Source organism: Silurus aristotelis, assembly GCF_946808225.1.
Source record: "Silurus aristotelis genome assembly, chromosome: 24".
NCBI lineage: Eukaryota > Metazoa > Chordata > Actinopteri > Siluriformes > Siluridae > Silurus > Silurus aristotelis.
In genome coordinates this window covers 12,072,516-12,091,757 of record NC_139597.1, presented here as the reverse complement: position 1 = coordinate 12,091,757, position 19,242 = coordinate 12,072,516, and the positions used below count along the sequence as shown (strand labels likewise).

General features: G+C 39.6%; 1 protein-coding gene across 4 annotated transcripts in view; it reads left to right on the top strand.

Moving 5' to 3' along the window:
- tbc1d22a (TBC1 domain family, member 22a) overlaps positions 1-19,242 on the top strand; it is a 188,100-nt gene that overhangs the window by 131,565 nt on the left and 37,293 nt on the right. For all 4 annotated transcript variants that reach the window (XM_083528470.1, XM_083528471.1, XM_083528472.1 and 1 more), the window contains one exon: positions 9,371-9,498. In XM_083528470.1, coding sequence (XP_083384596.1) covers positions 9,371-9,498 — 128 coding nt within the window. The remainder of the gene's footprint in view (positions 1-9,370; positions 9,499-19,242) is intronic.

Below are 19,242 nucleotides of genomic sequence, written 5' to 3'. Positions count from 1 at the left end.
TCCCCTCTGTTTTGCATGAATACGGCGGAGTTCATCAGCATGTAGATTGCTGAAGGTAAATTTATGGAAATGAAAGCACAGCATGGTTTTGCTTTATTCATACGAGGCTGGAGTTTGTTAATGTTGCTGAGGCGCACGCATTAACATTTTAAGCGGCGTGAGAAATGAAGTGGAGTGAAGATCTCTGCAAAGAGAACAGAGCCCGAGTCTCTCAGAGACGCCCACCCCCAGAGCCCGAGTCTCTCAGAGACGCCCACCCCCAGAGCCCGAGTCTCTCAGAGACGCCCACCCCCAGAGCCCGAGTCTCTCAGAGACGCCCACCCCCCATAGCCCGAGTCTCTCAGAGACGCCCACCCCCCATAGCCCGAGTCTCTCAGAGACGCCCACCCCTCGAGCCCGAGTCTCTCAGAGACGCCCACCCCCCGTAGCCCGAGTCTCTTAGAGACGCCCACCCCCCGTATCCCGAGTCTCTCAGAGACGCCCACCCCCCCGTATCCCGAGTCTCTCAGAGACGCCCACCCCCAGAGCCCGAGTCTCCCAGAGATGCACCACAGAGCACGAGTCTCCCAGAGACGGACCACGAAACCCTGAATCTCTCAGAGTCGCACCATGGAGCCCGAGTCTCTCAGAGACGCTCTCCTCCCACTCACTCACTCACTCACTCACTTACTCTCTTTTCCTCTCTCCCTCTCTCCCACTTTGCTTCTGTCTTTTGTTCTCTCCCTTCTCTCCTCTCATTATTTTCTTTCCTCTTCTTCTCTCTTCTGCTCTTCCCCTATCCTTCTCTGTTTTCTCCCTCCCTTCTCTCCTTTCCTTCTTCTTGTCTTTCCCTTCACTTACCCCCCACTCTCTCTCTCTGCTTCTTTATCCCCTTACCACTATCTCTCTCATTCTTCCTCTTCCCCTATTCCTTTCTCCCTCCCCTTCTCTCTCTTCCTTCTTCTCTCTCTCTCCCTCTTCCCAACTTTTTCTCCCTAACAGAATGTGATAAAATGCTTATTTGAATGATAAATGAAAAGGGGAAACACACAGTGGTGCTATCGACTGTCTGTAGACTGTAAGCAGCTCGTGTTGTATGTATACCAGTGTATAAATGAATAACCAGCAGTACTATTAGTCTGAAGCGAGTAACTTGCCTGGAATAAAATCAGCAGGAAATATGGCTGAATGTTCTCCTCCAGCTGCCTAATGCTGAAACCAGAGCAGAGGAATCTCAACCTTTTAGACGGCAGGTGGCCCAAATCTGATCTTTATCGTCAAACGTTACTTGATGTAGCAGTGAACAACAACAACACATCAAATCTGACATTTTATATTCCCGATTAGGACCACTTTCATGAGTGGAGCTGAAATCCGATATTTAACGCTAATCCGACTCGTAGTAGTGGGTGTTTTTTTTTTTTTTTTCCTGCATGTCTTATTCCTTTATTTATCTTGCACACATTGGAACGAAATTGGCCTTTTCTCCAGACCTCGGTGCAGCACATAACAGTTCGCAAGACCACACACAGTGCAAATATACACCAGCGTGAGACGCTTCACACACTCTGGAAGGAAAGATGGAAGATAACAGTGGATTTCAGTGATGGAAAAGTGAGGTAATATTTAGGGGATGTTGCTGTACAAGCAGAATTCGAAGCCACGTATACCTGCACTGCAAGCACTCCTTTAAGAAACGCCTGAACACGGCTGTAGAACTCTGCTGCAGTGCTAAAGGACATTTATAAGATGCACAGATAAATAAGATGCAAAAGTGGATGTGACGGAATAGCAGGCGAGATCGCACGCCTTTCAGTTCAGGAGTGTGATCGGGTTCGATTTATGGCAGATGCAGACGCCATTTAAAACCTGAACAGAAATCCCATTTTCTAGAAAATCATCAAAATAAATGGAGCTTATACGGTGAATAATCCCTGCTCAACATATCTTGCATTCCAAACAGAAACAAAATCATTAGTACACAAACTAACTAGTACTCCAACAGTGTAACGCTTCTACAGCAGGAGTCCAGGTTTGTTTTGTTTTCGAGCGCTCCTTCCCCTCGCCTTTCCCTTGCACGCAACGCGCTGACGAAACGCCACGTGCCATGAAACGAACAAACTATATGACCGGATGAAGCATTACAACAGGAGAGCGAAACGCAGCCTTGTGCCATTGTGACAAATGTCAACGCTGCACGAAAGACATGCAATATTTCACTTTAACACACAAACTCGGTTGGCAGAAGGTTCAATTAAAAGAACATATCTGTGATATGAAAACATTTCTTTTCATGAATTTTTAATGTATCCATTTCCATTCTTTTAGTAATGAGTCAATAGTAATTATATGACTTTTGCAAATTAACTTATTAATTCAATATTTATTGATTTTTTTTTTAAATGTTTTAATCAATAAAAATAACGATTAATGTCAACCGCAGTGAATTTCATTGCTGAAATAATAGTAATAAAATTCTATAAATTACTCATAATATATTTATATTCATGTATAATATGTAAATAACAAGAATGAATTGTTCATACTTATCATTTACCACATTTAATTGAATAATTTCAACAATTTGTTAAATTTTTATGTGAATAATAATATTATTAATAATTATTGTCAATATTATTATTCACGTTTTTAAAAAATAATTGAATGCTTATTTAAATATTTATGATTTTCTCATCATTAATCGAATGAAATACATTCATTACTTCAAATGCTTTTCTCAATACTTTTATTACTACTGTTAGTACTGCTACTAATATTATTAAAAAGAATAATAATAGAAATACTATTATTATTAATGATTCTGCTGTAGGGGGGATGGAATATGTTTATGATCAGAGAATCTGGATTATAATTTTGTAGTAAAAGAAAGAAAGAAAGAAATATATATGGTGATGCAATTGAGGATTGGATGAATGGCAAGGTTTTGTTCACATTAGTTTTGCAAATATACATATTGCAAAAGAAATACCGTGTACTGTATTGCCTCTCTTGCGCTCTTTCCTGCCTCGCCTTTCTCTCTCTCTCTCTCTCTCTCTCTCTCTCTCTCTCTCTCTCTCTCTCTCTCTCTCTCTCTCTCTCTGTCTCTGTCTCTGTCTGTCTCTCTGTCTCTCTCTCTCTCTCTCTGTCTCTCTCTGTCTCTCTCTCTCTCTCTCTCTCTCTCTCTCTCTCTCTCTGTTAGCGTACATTGTTGCTACATTATATAAACCTATTGTATTAGTACAGTGTGCTGTGGGTTAAATATAGGGACTAGAGGTATTTGTGGTGTCTGTAGGCTACAGAAGTGAACTGAGATTTCCTTTTATTTTCACCTCGGCTTGTGTTTTACACAAAATCATCATACAGACGAAATGTCAAACCATAACACTGCTTTTACTGATCAAACCACACTGTGTTCCAGCACAACTCTCAGCCTAAACACTGCTCACCAGCTTCCCCAATCAGCTCCAACACAGTCCTTTCTCTTTCTTTCATTCTCTCCCTTTTCTCCTCTTTTCTCCTCTATCTTTCTTTCTTCTTTACTCTCCCTCTTTTCTTTCCCCTTCCCCCCTTTTTTCTTTTAACCTCTTTTCTTCCTTTTTTCCTTATTTCTTTACTCTTTTTTTCCTTTCCTTTCTCTTCTCTTTCTATTTTCCTTCCCTTTCCTTCCTCTTTTTCCATTTTCTATATTTCGTTCTTTTCTTTCCTTTTCCCTTTTTTTTTTGAATGCATTTTGACTTTTTCATTTAATTCAAATTTGCTTAAAACGAAATGATTCTGATTTTGTCCACATTTTATAATTCATAGTGTTTGGTATTCGTATGTTTGCTGTATGTAATGTAACTTATATCACATTGTTACATTTATAAAGTTACTTCGCTAAAATATATCATTATATTTTTTATCATTATATATTATCATATTTTCTTTGCATCTGTTTTTCCCTCGGCTGCTGTTTCTATTTTAACTCGCCTCCTTATTTCTTCCTTCTCTTTTTTTTTCCCCTCCTACAGTTTTTAAGCTGCAGATATTTTGCCTACAGTGTCCACTTTAGTTTTTTGGGGTTTTTTTCCTGTAGTTTTTTTTATATAGTTTCTGAATATAATTATTTTAAAACTTTGAATCAAATTACATGCTACAGTGTTCCGAAACATTGCAGCAGCTGTTTGTCATAGTAAAGTGTACTGACAGCTTTAAGCGAAACTTCTCTCCCGGTGTTCAGCCCCAGTTTCCATATGCAGTTATTTATTCGATGCGATTGAGATAAATTATTGCCATTCTGAGTACAAAAATGTATGATTTTTCCTGTTGGGTTTTTGTAATATATTATACATTTTTGAATTTAGTTTGTAGTTTGGCTTTTTTACTAATACCATCGAACATTTTTGATTTACTAAAATCTTCAAATGGTTGTATCTAAATTATTACATTACTGTTAGGCAAAAATTAATATATAATAAATAAAGTAAAAAAAATTATATATATACATATATATATATATATATATATATATATATACATATATATATATATATATATATATATATATATATATATATATATATATATATATATATATTTATTATTTTTTTTAATAACTTTCTTTGTCTCTTTTCTTTATATATATATATATATATATATATATATATATATATATATATATATATATATATATATATATATATATATATATACATACACACACACACAGTGGTACCCCTCTTACCGAACTTAATCCGTTCCTTAAAACCGGTCGAAATGCGAAAAGGTTGAAGAGCGAATGTACACGCAATATACAATATACACGCACTAAATTGTTATATTGACCACTAAATAACACTTTATTGTTCACAAACCGAAGTATAATTTACAATAGATGCTCTCTTCACGAAGGCTGAGGCGAGACTGGGGAGATCCTTTCCCTCACTTCACGTGGGTCAGGGTAAAAAAAAGGGTCGATAAGCGGGCATTAGGTCGTTTAGCGGGCGCAAATTTCGGCTCGAAAAACTGTTCGCTAAAAACGGAAAGGTCGATGTCCGAAGTCCGATAAGCAGGATACCACTGTGTGTGTGTGTGTGTGTGTGTGTGTGTGTGTGTGTGTGTGTGTGTGTGTGTATATATATATATATATTTTATGGCAGAATATGGTGTTTAAATATTCATATACAATTGGGACAGAGGTATTTAGATTAGATTGTATTAATCTTTTATATACTATATATATATATATATATATATATATATATATATATATATATATATATATATATATATAAATATAAATATATATATAAATATAAATATAAATAAATATATATATATATATATATATATATATATATATATATATATATATATATATATATATAAATATATAACCACACACACACACACACACACACACACACACACACACACACACACACACACACACACTGGATACTTGCGACTTTGTCACTCGCAACCTCGATAGTTTGCTACGTTTCATTTGGAACTGGACTAAGAGAAACTCGTGAAAAAAGTTGGCGAGAAGCCGCGAGTGGCTCGAAGGTTCGGAGTAACATTTAAAAAACGATTTTGTACTAATAAATTACATAAACATTTATTTTTATTATTGTATTATTCACTTGAAGTAGTAAATAAAACATTTATTTCACAATTCTTGTTGAGTTTACACTACAGTACATGTACAATTCCCCTTGAAAAAGTAACCATCAAAGTGAGATCCATGGTGTTATGGTTTACATGAGTTGGAGTGGAAGATCTTTGGTGGCCTGTTATAGAGCTCCAACCCTATTGAACACCTTTGGGATGAATTGGAACGCTGACTGCACTCCAGACTCTTCTCACTTCACCTACATCAGTACCTGAATTTACTAATACCCTTGTAGATGAATGAGCACAAATATCCATAAACCCACTAAAAAATCTAATGAAATCTATCCTCCCAGAAGAGTGGAGGTAAATATAGCAGCAAAAAGGGGATAATTATATAATAAAACGTTAAGACATTATTCCGAATCTTAAAGTCAGGTGTCCACAGACTTTTATCCATATAGTATAGATTACTATGGGATTTTTCACACTCAATCATTTTTTCCATACAAACGTCTTCACGTGCTGCCGGTTTTATTTTATCCGATTTTATCCTCACTTATTTTTTTCTCACAAATTCTCGTTGTGTCTGAATTTGTGCTTCAACTAAAATATGGGACAACTCCCTCTGCATTCCGTTAGATTCTGAAAGAAAAAAGTGCACTTTCAATCGAAGCACTTGCAGTAGAACATAGTAGACCAAACATCAGACAGTGTGTGCAGGTCCTGTTCCTGCGTTCGTCTGCATTAGCAGGTCCTCTATGGTGCGAGAGTCGGGCTGCAGTGCAGTGACTATTTGCGAATGCTAGTGGTCCGGAAGCAGGAGGCCGGTGCAGATGTAATTATGGGATGGATTGTAAGGGAGCAGAAGTCACACAGAAGTCCACTGCTCAGCAGAAACACACTGAGCACCTCACTTGTCTTTCTGTGATCCCTGACCTCTGTGTGTCCGCCCCCACCTCGCGTGCGTGCGCGCGCGCGCGTGTGTGTGTGTGTGTGTGTGTGTGTGTGTGTGTGTGTGTGTGTGTGTGTGTGTGTGTGTGACAAAGTGCTTGCAGCCATATTGCAGACATTATGGTCATAGACTCTCATAGAGTCTGTAAATGACCTCTTTCTGCTTTTTGTTATGTCCTATGGCTTTAATGGCCTTTGTTTTTTTTTTTTGTTTTTTTTTTTTTTTAAATACACACTAGAATTATATTCAGCTTTCAGCCTGGCGATCAGATCATACAGTAAGTAGACTCCAAGAGGGAAAGCTGTCCTTTCATTTTTATGTCTTAATGCATCTTGAGTAGCCACTTGTGAATTCTCCAATCTTATTTTTTGTATTTATTTTTTACTTAAATATTTGTCAAAGGCAAAGTGTTTTTACCTTCACGTGGGTTTCAGATACACGTGTTCTTACTGCAGGACTCGTTTCATTGCTGAATCCCAAATTGGATTCTGACATCGATTTGTACACCGTATTCTGGACCACATAGTGAATATTCAGACATCTGGGATTCAGGTTTGCTGTGTTTAAACAGCTTACAATAAAAAATATTGTACATAGAATTCAGTCAGCAGTATTGCCAGTACGCACTGTCTTGTATAATATTCCTTCCCGCTTGAGATCGTGTGACACTTTAATTGCAAATATGTCACTAATTATCACTACTGGTTCCACAGATTTCACAGCGACGAGTGTGAATACTTGTGCGAAACGATATACATGGAATAATAACAAAATAATGATCTTTCTGACAGTCCTGATGTACCACTTGATAGACAAAAGTTTGTGGACACCTTGATTATAAGATTTGCGTGTGCTTTTAAACCATCCTACCAACATTTAGTCCCCGTTTGCTGTTAGTATAAACTCCAGTCTTCTGGGAAGATGTGGAGATTTGCACACATTCAGCTACTGATGTAAGTGAAGCGAGGAGGAATAGGGTGCAGTCAGCGTTCCCATTCATCCCAAAGGTGTCCCATGCTGAAACGCGTTTGGGTCTTTTAGCTGAACTGAAAGGAGAATTATAACGCTACCACATCCAAAGTTTGCGAAAGAACCACATTGGGGTGTGTGTTAAATCAATAGTTGTGTACATTGCGACGGCCGTGCTGTCATGCGCTTTTGTTTTCCATTTTGATCTCGTTTCTGATTAGTTTAGACGTATTGATTGGTTTTCCTGAGTGTGTTCACCTGTTTCAGGTTTGATTTATACCCTCCGTATTGCCGTGTCCCTTTTGCGAAGCCTTATTGCAGTGTTGCAGTGTTCCTCATGTCTTGTTGGTTCTGACCCTGTTTCTTTTTCTGGAAGTATGGATTTTTCTCCTGTCTGCCCGTTTGGACTTTTCTATGGATCGTAGATACAATTCTTGCTTTTTTTTTTTTTTTTTTTTCCGACTGTGCATGTATGAGCGCACACACAAATGCTGGGCGGGAATATTGAAAAAAAATAATTTGTTGTCGTCATATTGTTCTTGGTGTTTATAGGTGATCTGCTAGGCAACGGATGACAAGTTGGCTTTTTCTTGTAAACTACAATTTGTTCCTGCGATCAGGTTATTTAAGTGAGTTTAAATAAAGGAATTAATGTTTGTTTTTATGCTTATCAACACCTACTGATGAATATATATAGCAGTTTGTGTGTGTGTGTGTGTGTGTGTGTGTGTGTGTGTGTGTGTGTGTGTGTGTGTGTGTGTGTGTGTGTGTGTCTCAACTCTCTTCCGAGCGAATCTATATGCAGTGCTAATGAGAATGAGTTGTTTATGCGAAGTGGTTGAAAGTGTAAATGACTCAATGAAAGCCGGTGTGAAATCACACCACGCCGTTCTTCATGTCACTGCGAAGGCACGCGAGTGCACGCGCATCCAAGCCTGATCCTCTATTCTGACAAAAGTTTGTGGACACCTAATGATAAGATTCTACATGCTTTTGAACATCCCATGGAGTGTGGAGATTTGTGATCATTCCGCTACAAGGGTGTTAGTAGTGATGCAGGTGAGGTGACGAGGCCTGGGGGTGCAGTCAGCATTCACATTCATCCCATTGGTGTGCAATATGGGTGCGGGTTTTTCTGTTTACATTTTCCTTCTTTTTTTCTATGAAAGAATGTCATATGTATGTTTTGAGATTGTGTTAAATGCTGTGGAGGTTTTTATCACTGTTGTTTACATTACAACAGTTTTCTTACCAGCTTCTCTCTTTTTCTTTTCTTGAAGTTACAAGTGCAAATAAATAAACACCTGACTTTTCCAGCTATATGTGATTCTTCTTCAAACTATTACCACAAAACTGAAGGCACACATTTGTACAGAATGTAATGTAGATGATATGAGATTAAATGTTCATTTCCCTTAAATTAGGAGACCCAAACCTGTACCTGTACAATACCCCTGTTCACAAAGATCTGCTGTACATGGGCTGAAGTGGAAGCTCTTGAGTGGCCTGCTATAGAGCTCTGAACTCCATCCCTATTGAATACTTTTGGATGAATTGGAACACTTACTGCACCCCAGGCCTCCTCACCTACATCAGTACCTGAGTTTAAGCACAAATCTTTACAGCCACACTTTTAAATCTAGTGGTACATCTTCCCAGAAGAGTAAAAAAAAAAGTGGGGACCAAATGTAAAATTCAGAAAGCACATTTGATCCTTCTGTTTAAGTGTCCAAAAACTTTTGTCCATCAAATGTACGTATAAGCATTTAATGTGTAAAGGTTCCTCCTGTGTTGGTTCACTCATTGAAATGAAACATTCCGATTCCCTTTTGCTGCCATTAACACGTGTGCGTGTGTGCGTTTTGTTCCGTTTAGAGACAGTGCATCGGCACATGCAGCATTACGAAGTGGAATACTTGCAGTTTGCCTTCCGCTGGATGAATAACCTGCTGATGAGAGAGCTTCCTCTGCGCTGCACCATCCGACTGTGGGACACCTACCAGGTAACACATTACTATTGGTTGATGGAGCATGTAATTGTGAGCCTGTTGGAAAGAGCGGCAGTGGCAGGGGCCGTTTGGTTTCGCGCAGCGCCGCTGATGGTTCAGTCGAATCCGGATTACAATAACAGCTCTTCCACATGCCCTGCATTCACACGTGTGCTGCAATTAGAACACAAACAATGTGAATCATAGATGACAGTTGAGTCCTTGAAGATTTTTTTTTTTCTTCCCTTTTTTATGCTACGTGATACGTTTTACACTGTTGTCTACTGTTTATATTTAGGAAAAAAATGTAATAAATAAATAAATAAATAATAATAATAATAATAATAATAATAATAAAAAAAATTCATTTCATAAATAAAAAAAAAAAGTATCTTTTTTTTTAATTTATGAAATGCATATTTTATTATTATTATTATTTATTTATTTATTTATTTATTACATTTTTTCCTCTTTACACCTTCAGTTAGTTTGTGTGTTGCAACAAAACTTGCACCAGCAAAAAGCCTTGTTTACATTTTAGGATTTTATTAAAATAATACATAATGATGTAATATATGTTAATAGATGATGCTGCATTGTGGTTAAAATATATTATAGATATAGGCAAACAACAAAAAAAAGTAAACTATGGGATTATAAACATTTTATTTACTTATTTTTTTTATGATTATTTCGAGAAAGATGACTCGCATGCATACGTGGGCCATTTAGTAGAGACCTGGAACTTTGCCTTCTTTCGGGGGCACATCAGCGCATGCTACATTTTTACAATAGCGCGCAGATGTTCTCTGTCCTCTCTTTCAGTGGGCTTTTTATATTCCTCCCGACGAACCCTGTACACTCGAGTCTCCTAGTCGCTATCTGTGGTAGCTCGTAGCTTCGCTGTCCTTGGTGCTGATGTTAGGCAGCCGGCTATACAGGGAAATAATTACCATATAGGAGGCAAACTCGTCCCAGAGCTTCGGCCTGCGTAGTATATTTTACTGTTTGAAGGCTGCGCTAGTCGGCTCTTGTGTTTTTATTATCGTACAGAATGAAAGATCTAGCCTGAGGTCAGAACGGTTAATGCACTTAGAGTTGGGATAACCGATGCTCTGTACTAATGTACTATGCAGAATTTCTGCTTCAAAACAAACCACCTATAAAAATAAGAGCGTTCCAAAAGGGGTGCATTTACACGCTTGCTCTGGAATGTGGAAAGTGCTGTATCGACTACGCTCCCTGGGTGGAAGGCATGACATATTCTCCTTCCCCCGTCAATCACGCTGACACTTGGCAGTTGTGGGCGTCTGTGAGAGGATGCATGAGGAAGGATGCAGGCGTGTTATTCCACTCCGGGGTGCAGTATAAGCAGAAGTTGGAAAAGATGCCTCGGAGGAGGCACGTCATGGCCTTTTGTCCTCCACGATTGGTCGAAATAAAAGAAGAGGCCAAGACACCTACTATGACAAGACACTAGACTATACAGATGATAGTAGGAATTCTGGAATGTGTCCTGGAAATCTTTTTATCGAGCGTGTCATGCCCCTGGTGTGATGCACGCCGGATCTCCGCAACATTGTCAAAACGGCAACCTTTAAGCCGGAGCTTCATCTTAAGAGAAGATGAAGATTCATCTCTTCGGGAAGAGGGCGAAGGTGGGATCGTGTTGTTTTGGGTGGAGCGCTGTGAAACGTTTGAGGAGAGCTCGTTGCCAGGGTGTTGCTATCCATGATGAAATCGCAGACGTGAGATCGTCAGAATAGCACCAGTTGTACACAGGACCATGTCTTTTGGCACACTCACTTATGAAGTCCGGTGCTCCCTCTGACTGCATGCAGCCCTGTGCCAATATCCGTTGGCGTGTTATCAAACTAATCTTGAACCTTTTTGATACCGCCTCATGATGGAGAAGTTGGAGACAAATATAAATGTTTAATAATAAACGCATGTTAGATAACTAAACTATTTATTTATTTTAGTTTCCCAGTAAATAGTACTATTTTATCCACACAGAAAATACACCAGAGGTTTTAGTGTGTGTCAAGCAACAGATCAATCTCTCTCTCTCTCTCTCTCTCTCTCTCTCTCTCTCTCTCTCTCTCTCTCTCTCTCTTTCTCTCTCTCTTTCTCTCTCTCTCTCTCTTTCTCTCTCTCTTTCTCTCTCTCTCTCTGTATGAAGAATAGAGGAAAGGGCTCTGAAGGACCATTACTTTATTACGCCATTTTTGAATTAGTTACTCATCGAATAAGCCCTGTGTGTGTGTGTGTGTGTGTGTGTGTGTGTGTGTGTGTGTGTGTTTAAACTTGTTCTGTTAATCTATGCTTTCAGCTCATGTAATTTGTGTATTTTGAGTGACCGACCTCTCAACACCGCCACAAGCACTCCTACTGATTGCCTTGGCGTATTCGTTTTCTGACTGAGTACACAATGAATAAGAAAGTTGCCTCGGAAATAACGCAGATATGCGTGTCAGATGATGTATAGACGTTCTTACAATTACACTTTTTTTTTTTTTACACTTTGAATCTCATTCTAAAGCTCTGTGTTCAGCACAGCCGTAGGGAAAGAGGGCCCGGGGCGCCGTTTCTGATGCGCTCAATATGCAGCCGGTGTCTGAGCGCCTCGTAACGCTGTCATCTTTTATTGTGGTCCATCTGCAGTCTAAAGACTCGAGTCTGAGAGTGACAGGAAGTCCATGCGAGTTAACACCACAGCATTGCTCACGACGGAACGATGGTTCACGCAGCCACATCAGTAAATCCCAACACGGTTTGACAGTATGTGTGTGAAATTTTATTGCCAATCCATGTTTGGTTTAATGCAGTCAACATCTATAGAATTACATTTAATCCACCGGATACACACTATATGGCAAAAGTATTGGGACACCTGCGTTTTCCAGCCATATGTGTTTTTTTAGGACAAAGTCGTCGTAGGCACGCAATTGTATAGAATGTCCATGGATGCAGATTTTCCCTTCACTTGAACTGAAGAGACTCGAACCTGTTCCAGCATTACCGTGCTCATGTCCACAGAGCCAGCACCATGAAGTGCTCCTGTCCACAGAGACAGCACCATTAGGTGCTCCTATCCACAGAGCCAGCACCATGAAGTGCTCCTGTCCACAGAGCCAGCACCATGAAGTGCTCCTGTCCACAGAGCCAGCACCATGAAGTGCTCCTGTCCACAGAGCCAGCACCATGAAGTGCTCCTGTCCACAGAGACAGCACCATTAGGTGCTCCTATCCACAGAGCCAGCACCATGAAGTGCTCCTATCCACAGAGACAGCACCATGAAGTGCTCCTGTCCACAGAGCCAGCACCATGAAGTGCTCCTGTCCACAGAGCCAGCACCATGAAGTGCTCCTGTCCACAGAGACAGCACCATTAGGTGCTCCTATCCACAGAGCCAGCACCATGAAGTGCTCCTGTCCACAGAGACAGCACCATGAAGTGCTCCTGTCCACAGAGCCAGCACCATGAAGTGCTCCTGTCCACAGAGCCAGCACCATGAAGTGCTCCTGTCCAAAGAGCCAGCACCATGAAGATATGGTTTTGAATGGGTTGAAATGGAAGATTGTATGGGGCCTGCTATAGAGCTATTAAAACCTGTTAAACACCTTTTGTGATAAATTAGAACACTGACTGCACCACAAGACTCCTCACCTTACCGATATTAGGACCTCATTTTGGAACATCTCAGAATAGTGGAGGTTATGATAACTAGGGTTGTAAAGGGGCAACAGATGTCTGGAAAATCTCCGGAAACTTTCAATGGGAACTTCATTGTGGAAATTTGGGAAAAGTTGGAAACTTACTGGGAAATTAGGGGAAAGTTATATTGAAACTGTATCATATGCAAACATACATACAAACATTTTGTTTGGTCAAAAGCTGCCTGCATTCAACATGTTACAGATTTTAAATGCCATTTTTTTTTTACTTTGATTTAATTGTTTGTTAATTGGCATGAATACTCTACAAGTGCTACAAAAACTTTTCCATGTAAGTTCCCTGTTATTGACCTGCAAATCTGTACATTCCCAGTTTATTCCTAGTAATTCCTGTTAATATCCATATATTCCCATTAATTCTGATGGAAAGTTTCCGGGTTTAAATTCCTGGAATTTTGCAACCCTAATTATACCAACAAATATGGACTAAAGGTGGAATAGGATATTGTGTCCATAAACTTTTGCCCACATAATGTAAGTAATATGACCATATATTAAAGATTTTAAGATCATGACACTTATGTAATGTTGACTTGCATTAGTGCTCCTACATTTTGTTCTACATGCATTCCAAAATAAATGATACATATGTTGTTTTTTTTTTCCCACTTAAACCTACTTTCAATTTACCACATCTATAGTGTGTGCTTGGTTACCAGGGACAACGGGTTTAATGTGCTCTCCCAGACTGCACACGTTCTCCGCGTGATAGCAATGCTTCTTTTTTTTCTTTTTTCTTTTTATCAAATAAACGAATGCTCGAATATATAAGTGTGTCCATGGAAGGACGGATGCAGACCTGCAGATTTCGATATGATTTAATAAAGTTCGGAGTGCTGCAATAGGAGTACAGACTGAAATATAGCTGTGTCCTGCTGAGATTATGGGCCTAAGATGCGTAATGGAGCATAAATATTGTATAGTGTTTTCAGGCAGGGAAAAACACACTTGCACGGAGGTCGCAGTAATTAACTTTGCAGCCGTGCTGGTGTGAGCAAGGCCTGGCACGTTGTTTCCAATTGGTCCAATTGCATGACAAGGTCTTCTGTATGGTAGAGGGGACAAGCTGATAGATATCTGCTTCTAAACAGAGTGTGAATAAGCAATTGTAAATATAGACATGTACAGTATGCATTATTTTTATTTTTTTTATTTTATTTATTTATTTATTTTTATTTTATTTTTTTACATGTACAGCATTTAGCAGACGGCCTCATCAAGAGTGACTTAGATTTATCTCATATATATTTAACTGAGAACTTAAGGATTAAGGGACTTGCTCAAGGGTCCTGTAGTGGCAGCTTGGTGGTGCTGGGATTTGAACTCAGGACCTTCTGATCAGTCCACTGTCTTCATTACTGAGCTACCACTTCCCATACCACGTATTAGACACTACCTCAGGCATGGTTTTAAAGTAGCATTAGCTATATGAGGAATGAACTAGCTTTCAGTGACATATAATGGTTTTCAGTTCAGTTAGACTTCTAGCACATGGTGGAAACCCATCTGTTGATGTCGAATGTATTAGTATGAGCATGTATTCCTGGCTATATATCACTTTGCAGTATGATCATAATGAATTATTGAATACATTGTTTTTATACTGTAATAAAAATGCAAAGTGAATGCAGAAATACAATGTATAAAATATATCTGCTGTAATGCTTATACACATATATATTCGTACTGAATATATATATACCATAGCGATGTTTGAATGCACTGATAAATAATGCTGCTCCAGAGCAAGACCCACTCCACTGGGGCAGGACATGTACTCTCTTGAGGGCGTTTAATTGGAGGAACAGGAGACTAGTGCAGGACGAGTCACTCCACAAAAAACTAGCACTTTTGATTGGACGGACACGTGAACTCGTCTTCACCTGCAGACAAACAAAAATGCAGAAAAACGCAAGAGCTTCAGGCGTGCTTTCGCTGGCACTCGGTACATTTGCTAGTTGGAGAAAACAAACAAACGTGTTTGCAGCACTAAAAAAAGAACAAATTAGCGTATATGGCAGGAGCATATAAATACAGAGAGCAAATAAACAGCAATAAATATTTTTTTCTCTTTCATGGTGTTGCACACTTCTAGACACACCTGTTACACAGTCCAGATGGCACTAATACTACGACACAGTGATGTAAGCCAGACATGCCGTACTGAATGTAATTACGGCGTAATAATTGTAAAATGGTGCGTTAATTGGATCTAATCTAAATTACAGGATTTTTATTCATCGTTTCTCTTCTAATATTACATTAACGGCATTTGGCGGACGTCCTTATCCAGAACAACTTACAGTTATCACATTCATACAACTGGACAGTTCAGGGTTTTGCTCAGGGGCTCAGCAGTGGCAGCTTAGCAGTGCTGGGATTCGAACTAACAACCTGCTGATCAGAAGTTGAACATCTCAACCAATACGCTTGTTAATATGTTTAATATGTCAGTGTTTACAGGGAATTGATATGTGCTCTATATAATCTATAGCTTATTATGAGCAGATGAAATGTTTGCCGGTTATTTAACATGTATGGGCGGGATCTCAGGTGCTTCTAGGCTTTTTGGTTTCTCAGTAACGAGAAGAATCATTTGTTAATCAATTCATTAATCAATGAAAGTATTCATATTTGCAATAATCACTGTAATTTTTGCCAGTAATCATTTATAGTGAATAATTTGAGAAATACTGGAATGCTGTTGCAGACACTTGCACTATGAGAAGCCGGGCGTGTTAGAAGGACCCTGGAAGAGAGTGATTGTGTGGACAGCCCTGGCTGGAGGCACCATGTATAAACATTGAATAAAACACCACAGAGCATGCTGTTGAAGGAGCATATATACTGTATTGCTTTGCTTTGGTCGGACCAAACATCAACACCGCAGCATGGATTATTTTACTGTACCGGCTTGCACTGTTCTGTTTTATTCCGTGCGCATCTATGCTACCATTAGCCAGGTGTAAATGTAAGCCACCAACAGGTTTGAGGTCTGTTGCTATTTCAGCCACAGCAGGTCCTCCAATAGGACAGGCTTCTTGCAGGGTAGGTGTCAAACAGCTGGCAAATATGAATTACTACATTTGGGAAAAGCGATGTACACACACACACACACACACACACACACACACACACACACACACACACACACACACACACACCAGCCCTCTGGGCTTACAAAAATCTTCCCTGCTAGGCCAAGCAGAAGTCAATAATGGAAGGATATTACTTAATGCGTGTTATTGATTCCCTGATTTTCCCAAGTAAGGGGCAAAAGAAGCAAGAAAGCACAAAGAAATGATGGATTATACACATAAACCTGATTTAGATGCTTAGCCTTCTCTTTTCAGATGACTCAATTGAATTATGCAAGGTCTAGATCGTGCAGCAGGATATAATTGTGTACAGTTCTGAGCTCTTTGAATTGTGTTCCTCAGATCGATTCAGAGAGAACGGACTGACAGTACAAAAGAACAAGGAAAGAACATGCAGTGTGTTTTGAAGGGTAGATGAAAGGGTTAGATATAGCGGCCATTGTCTCAGGACTTTACTCTCGCTAAATTGCGAGGTACAGCGCAGTGAAAGGCTAAACGCTCATAGCTCAATCTCTATAGCAGAACACTCAAGATCTTGCACACCAAACAATGTAAAAAAAAAAAAAAAAGGACATCTTCATGGAGCAGGCTCATGCTCGAACAGGTTTGGGTCTCCTAGCTGAAGTGAAGGGAAAATGTAAAGACATCCTACGCAAATGTGTGTTGTAACAGTTTGAAGAACCACATATGGCTGAAAAGGTCAGGTGTCCCAATACATTTGTCCATTTAGTGTAAATTCTGTTTAGTTCGATTTTATTTATATATCACAAAGTAGATTCACAGAAATCCGGATCTAAATTTAAATTTGAATAGATCCCCCTAATGAGAAAGCCAGAGGTGAGTGTGTCAATAAAAATCTCCCTGGCAGAGGAAGAAAGAAACCTTGAGAGAAACCAGACTCATAAAGAATCCCATCCTCATCAGAGTGACACCCAGCAGAGTGAGGACTAAAGTAAACAAGTCAAGCAGTACTTAGTGTATTAAACAGAACTCGAGTATTAGCATCATTAGACTTTTAGTTTTTTGTATATCGGTAGGAGAATGCTGAGGATGGAGCCACCAGGAAGGAGGAAAAGAGGAAGGCCAAGGAGGAGGTTTATGGATGTGGTGAGGGAAGACATGCAGGTATTTGGTTTGAAAAAGGCAGATGTAGAGGACAGGGGGGTGTGGAGACGAATGATTCGCTGTGGCGACCCCTAATGGGAGAAGCCGAAAGAAGAAGACTTCGTTTTTTTCCGTCACACACTGATGTCATCTGATCAGTACTGGAGACTTCAGTGTGAACTCTTCTTTGCATAAGCCACCTCAAGGGTCTTCAAGAAAGTACATCTCCAGCCATCTTTTGGTGTGATGGAATCAGTAGCCGTGAGAGCTTTTCAGGTGCTGTCTGCCGTCTCTGAGTTTAGACCAGAGAAGTAACAAAGATTATAAGGCACATTCATGAGCTCACAGACACACACGATTGCCTGGTGTCACTCTGATCGACCGAATAGAGTGCATTTCTCCCACCGAGGGAGCCCAGCCTGGTTTGCTTTCTTGGACTCCAGACTGTGTTGAAATTCTAAATTCATTGTCGTTACAGTGGTTGTGTACTTCTCTGGTTCAAGTGTTTAGAACAGGGGTGTCAAACCTAATCACATAAGGGGCCAAAATCTAAAGCACAGTCTAAGTTGAGGGCCAAATTGATTATTGCGATTGAACATTTTTGGCTGAAGCTGCAGTAAACCTCTCCTGCTGCAATTGCAATCTGCCTTCTAATTCTTGGACAATTTGATGAGGGTATATTTAGCATACGAAATGCCAACTCCTTCAGCACCGACTCTGCCTCATAACACAAAATACACCCCTGGTCATAAGTACAGTATGTGATTTTTGAGCATTGCATTCCACATTCAGTCCCAAATGTCTCTTATAATTCCCTTCACTCTTCTGGGAAGATGTTCCACTAGATTTTGGAGTGTGCTTATGAATGTTTGTGTTCATCAGCCACAAGTATATTAAGAAAGGCAGGTACTGATGTAGGTGAGGAGACCTGGGGTGCCGTCAGCGTTCCAATTCATCCCAAAGATGTTCAGTAGGGATGAGATTAGAGCTTTATAGCAGGTCACTCAAGATCTTCCTCTCCAAAGAATGTAAACCAGATCTTCAAGGAGCTCACTTTGTGCACAGGGGCACTGCCATGCTGGAACAGGTTTGGGTTTCCAAGTTCAAGTGAATGCAACATTTTATTACAGCGCATCTAAAGACGTTCTGTACAACTGAGTGCCTCCAGTTTTGTGGTTAAAGTTTGGATAATAACCACATATGGCATATGGGTCTGGTGACCCAATACTTTTGGCAATATCGTGTATATTCGCTTTCTCATATTTTATTAAATTGTCTTCCTTCTGAGTCAACTTTTTCTGCTTGGGCAATTTGGGATTGATTACTGATATTTCTAATCTTTATATATCTCGATATTTTGAATAAATCGGCGGTAAATTAGAAACACTGCACTCTAGCGGTGGGACGTCACGAATTCGAAGTGCATTGCGAGAGATGTAGTTTACGGGCAACTTAACACGTAACGTACACTTTAAAATTAGCATAGAACTTGAGACTTCGAATGGCGAGGCGGGCCGGATCCGGATTCGCATTGAGTTTGACACTTGTGATTTCGAAAATCTTGCATGTCATCTGTTTTTTTTTTTTAAAAAGGTGCCCATGAAACATTTAAAATCAAGGGATCAACTTAGATGGACAAAGTCCTCAAGGTGAGCTGTATGTATGTTTATACATGGTTTGTGTATTTGGATGTAATGGTGTAATCGGCCTTCAATTGGACAGCACTGGAACAGAAGCTTCTGCTGTTTGTACTGAAGCCTATGCTGAAGTAATTCAGTAAACTGTTCGTTTATCCAGTGTAATATTTCCAGAGGTTTTA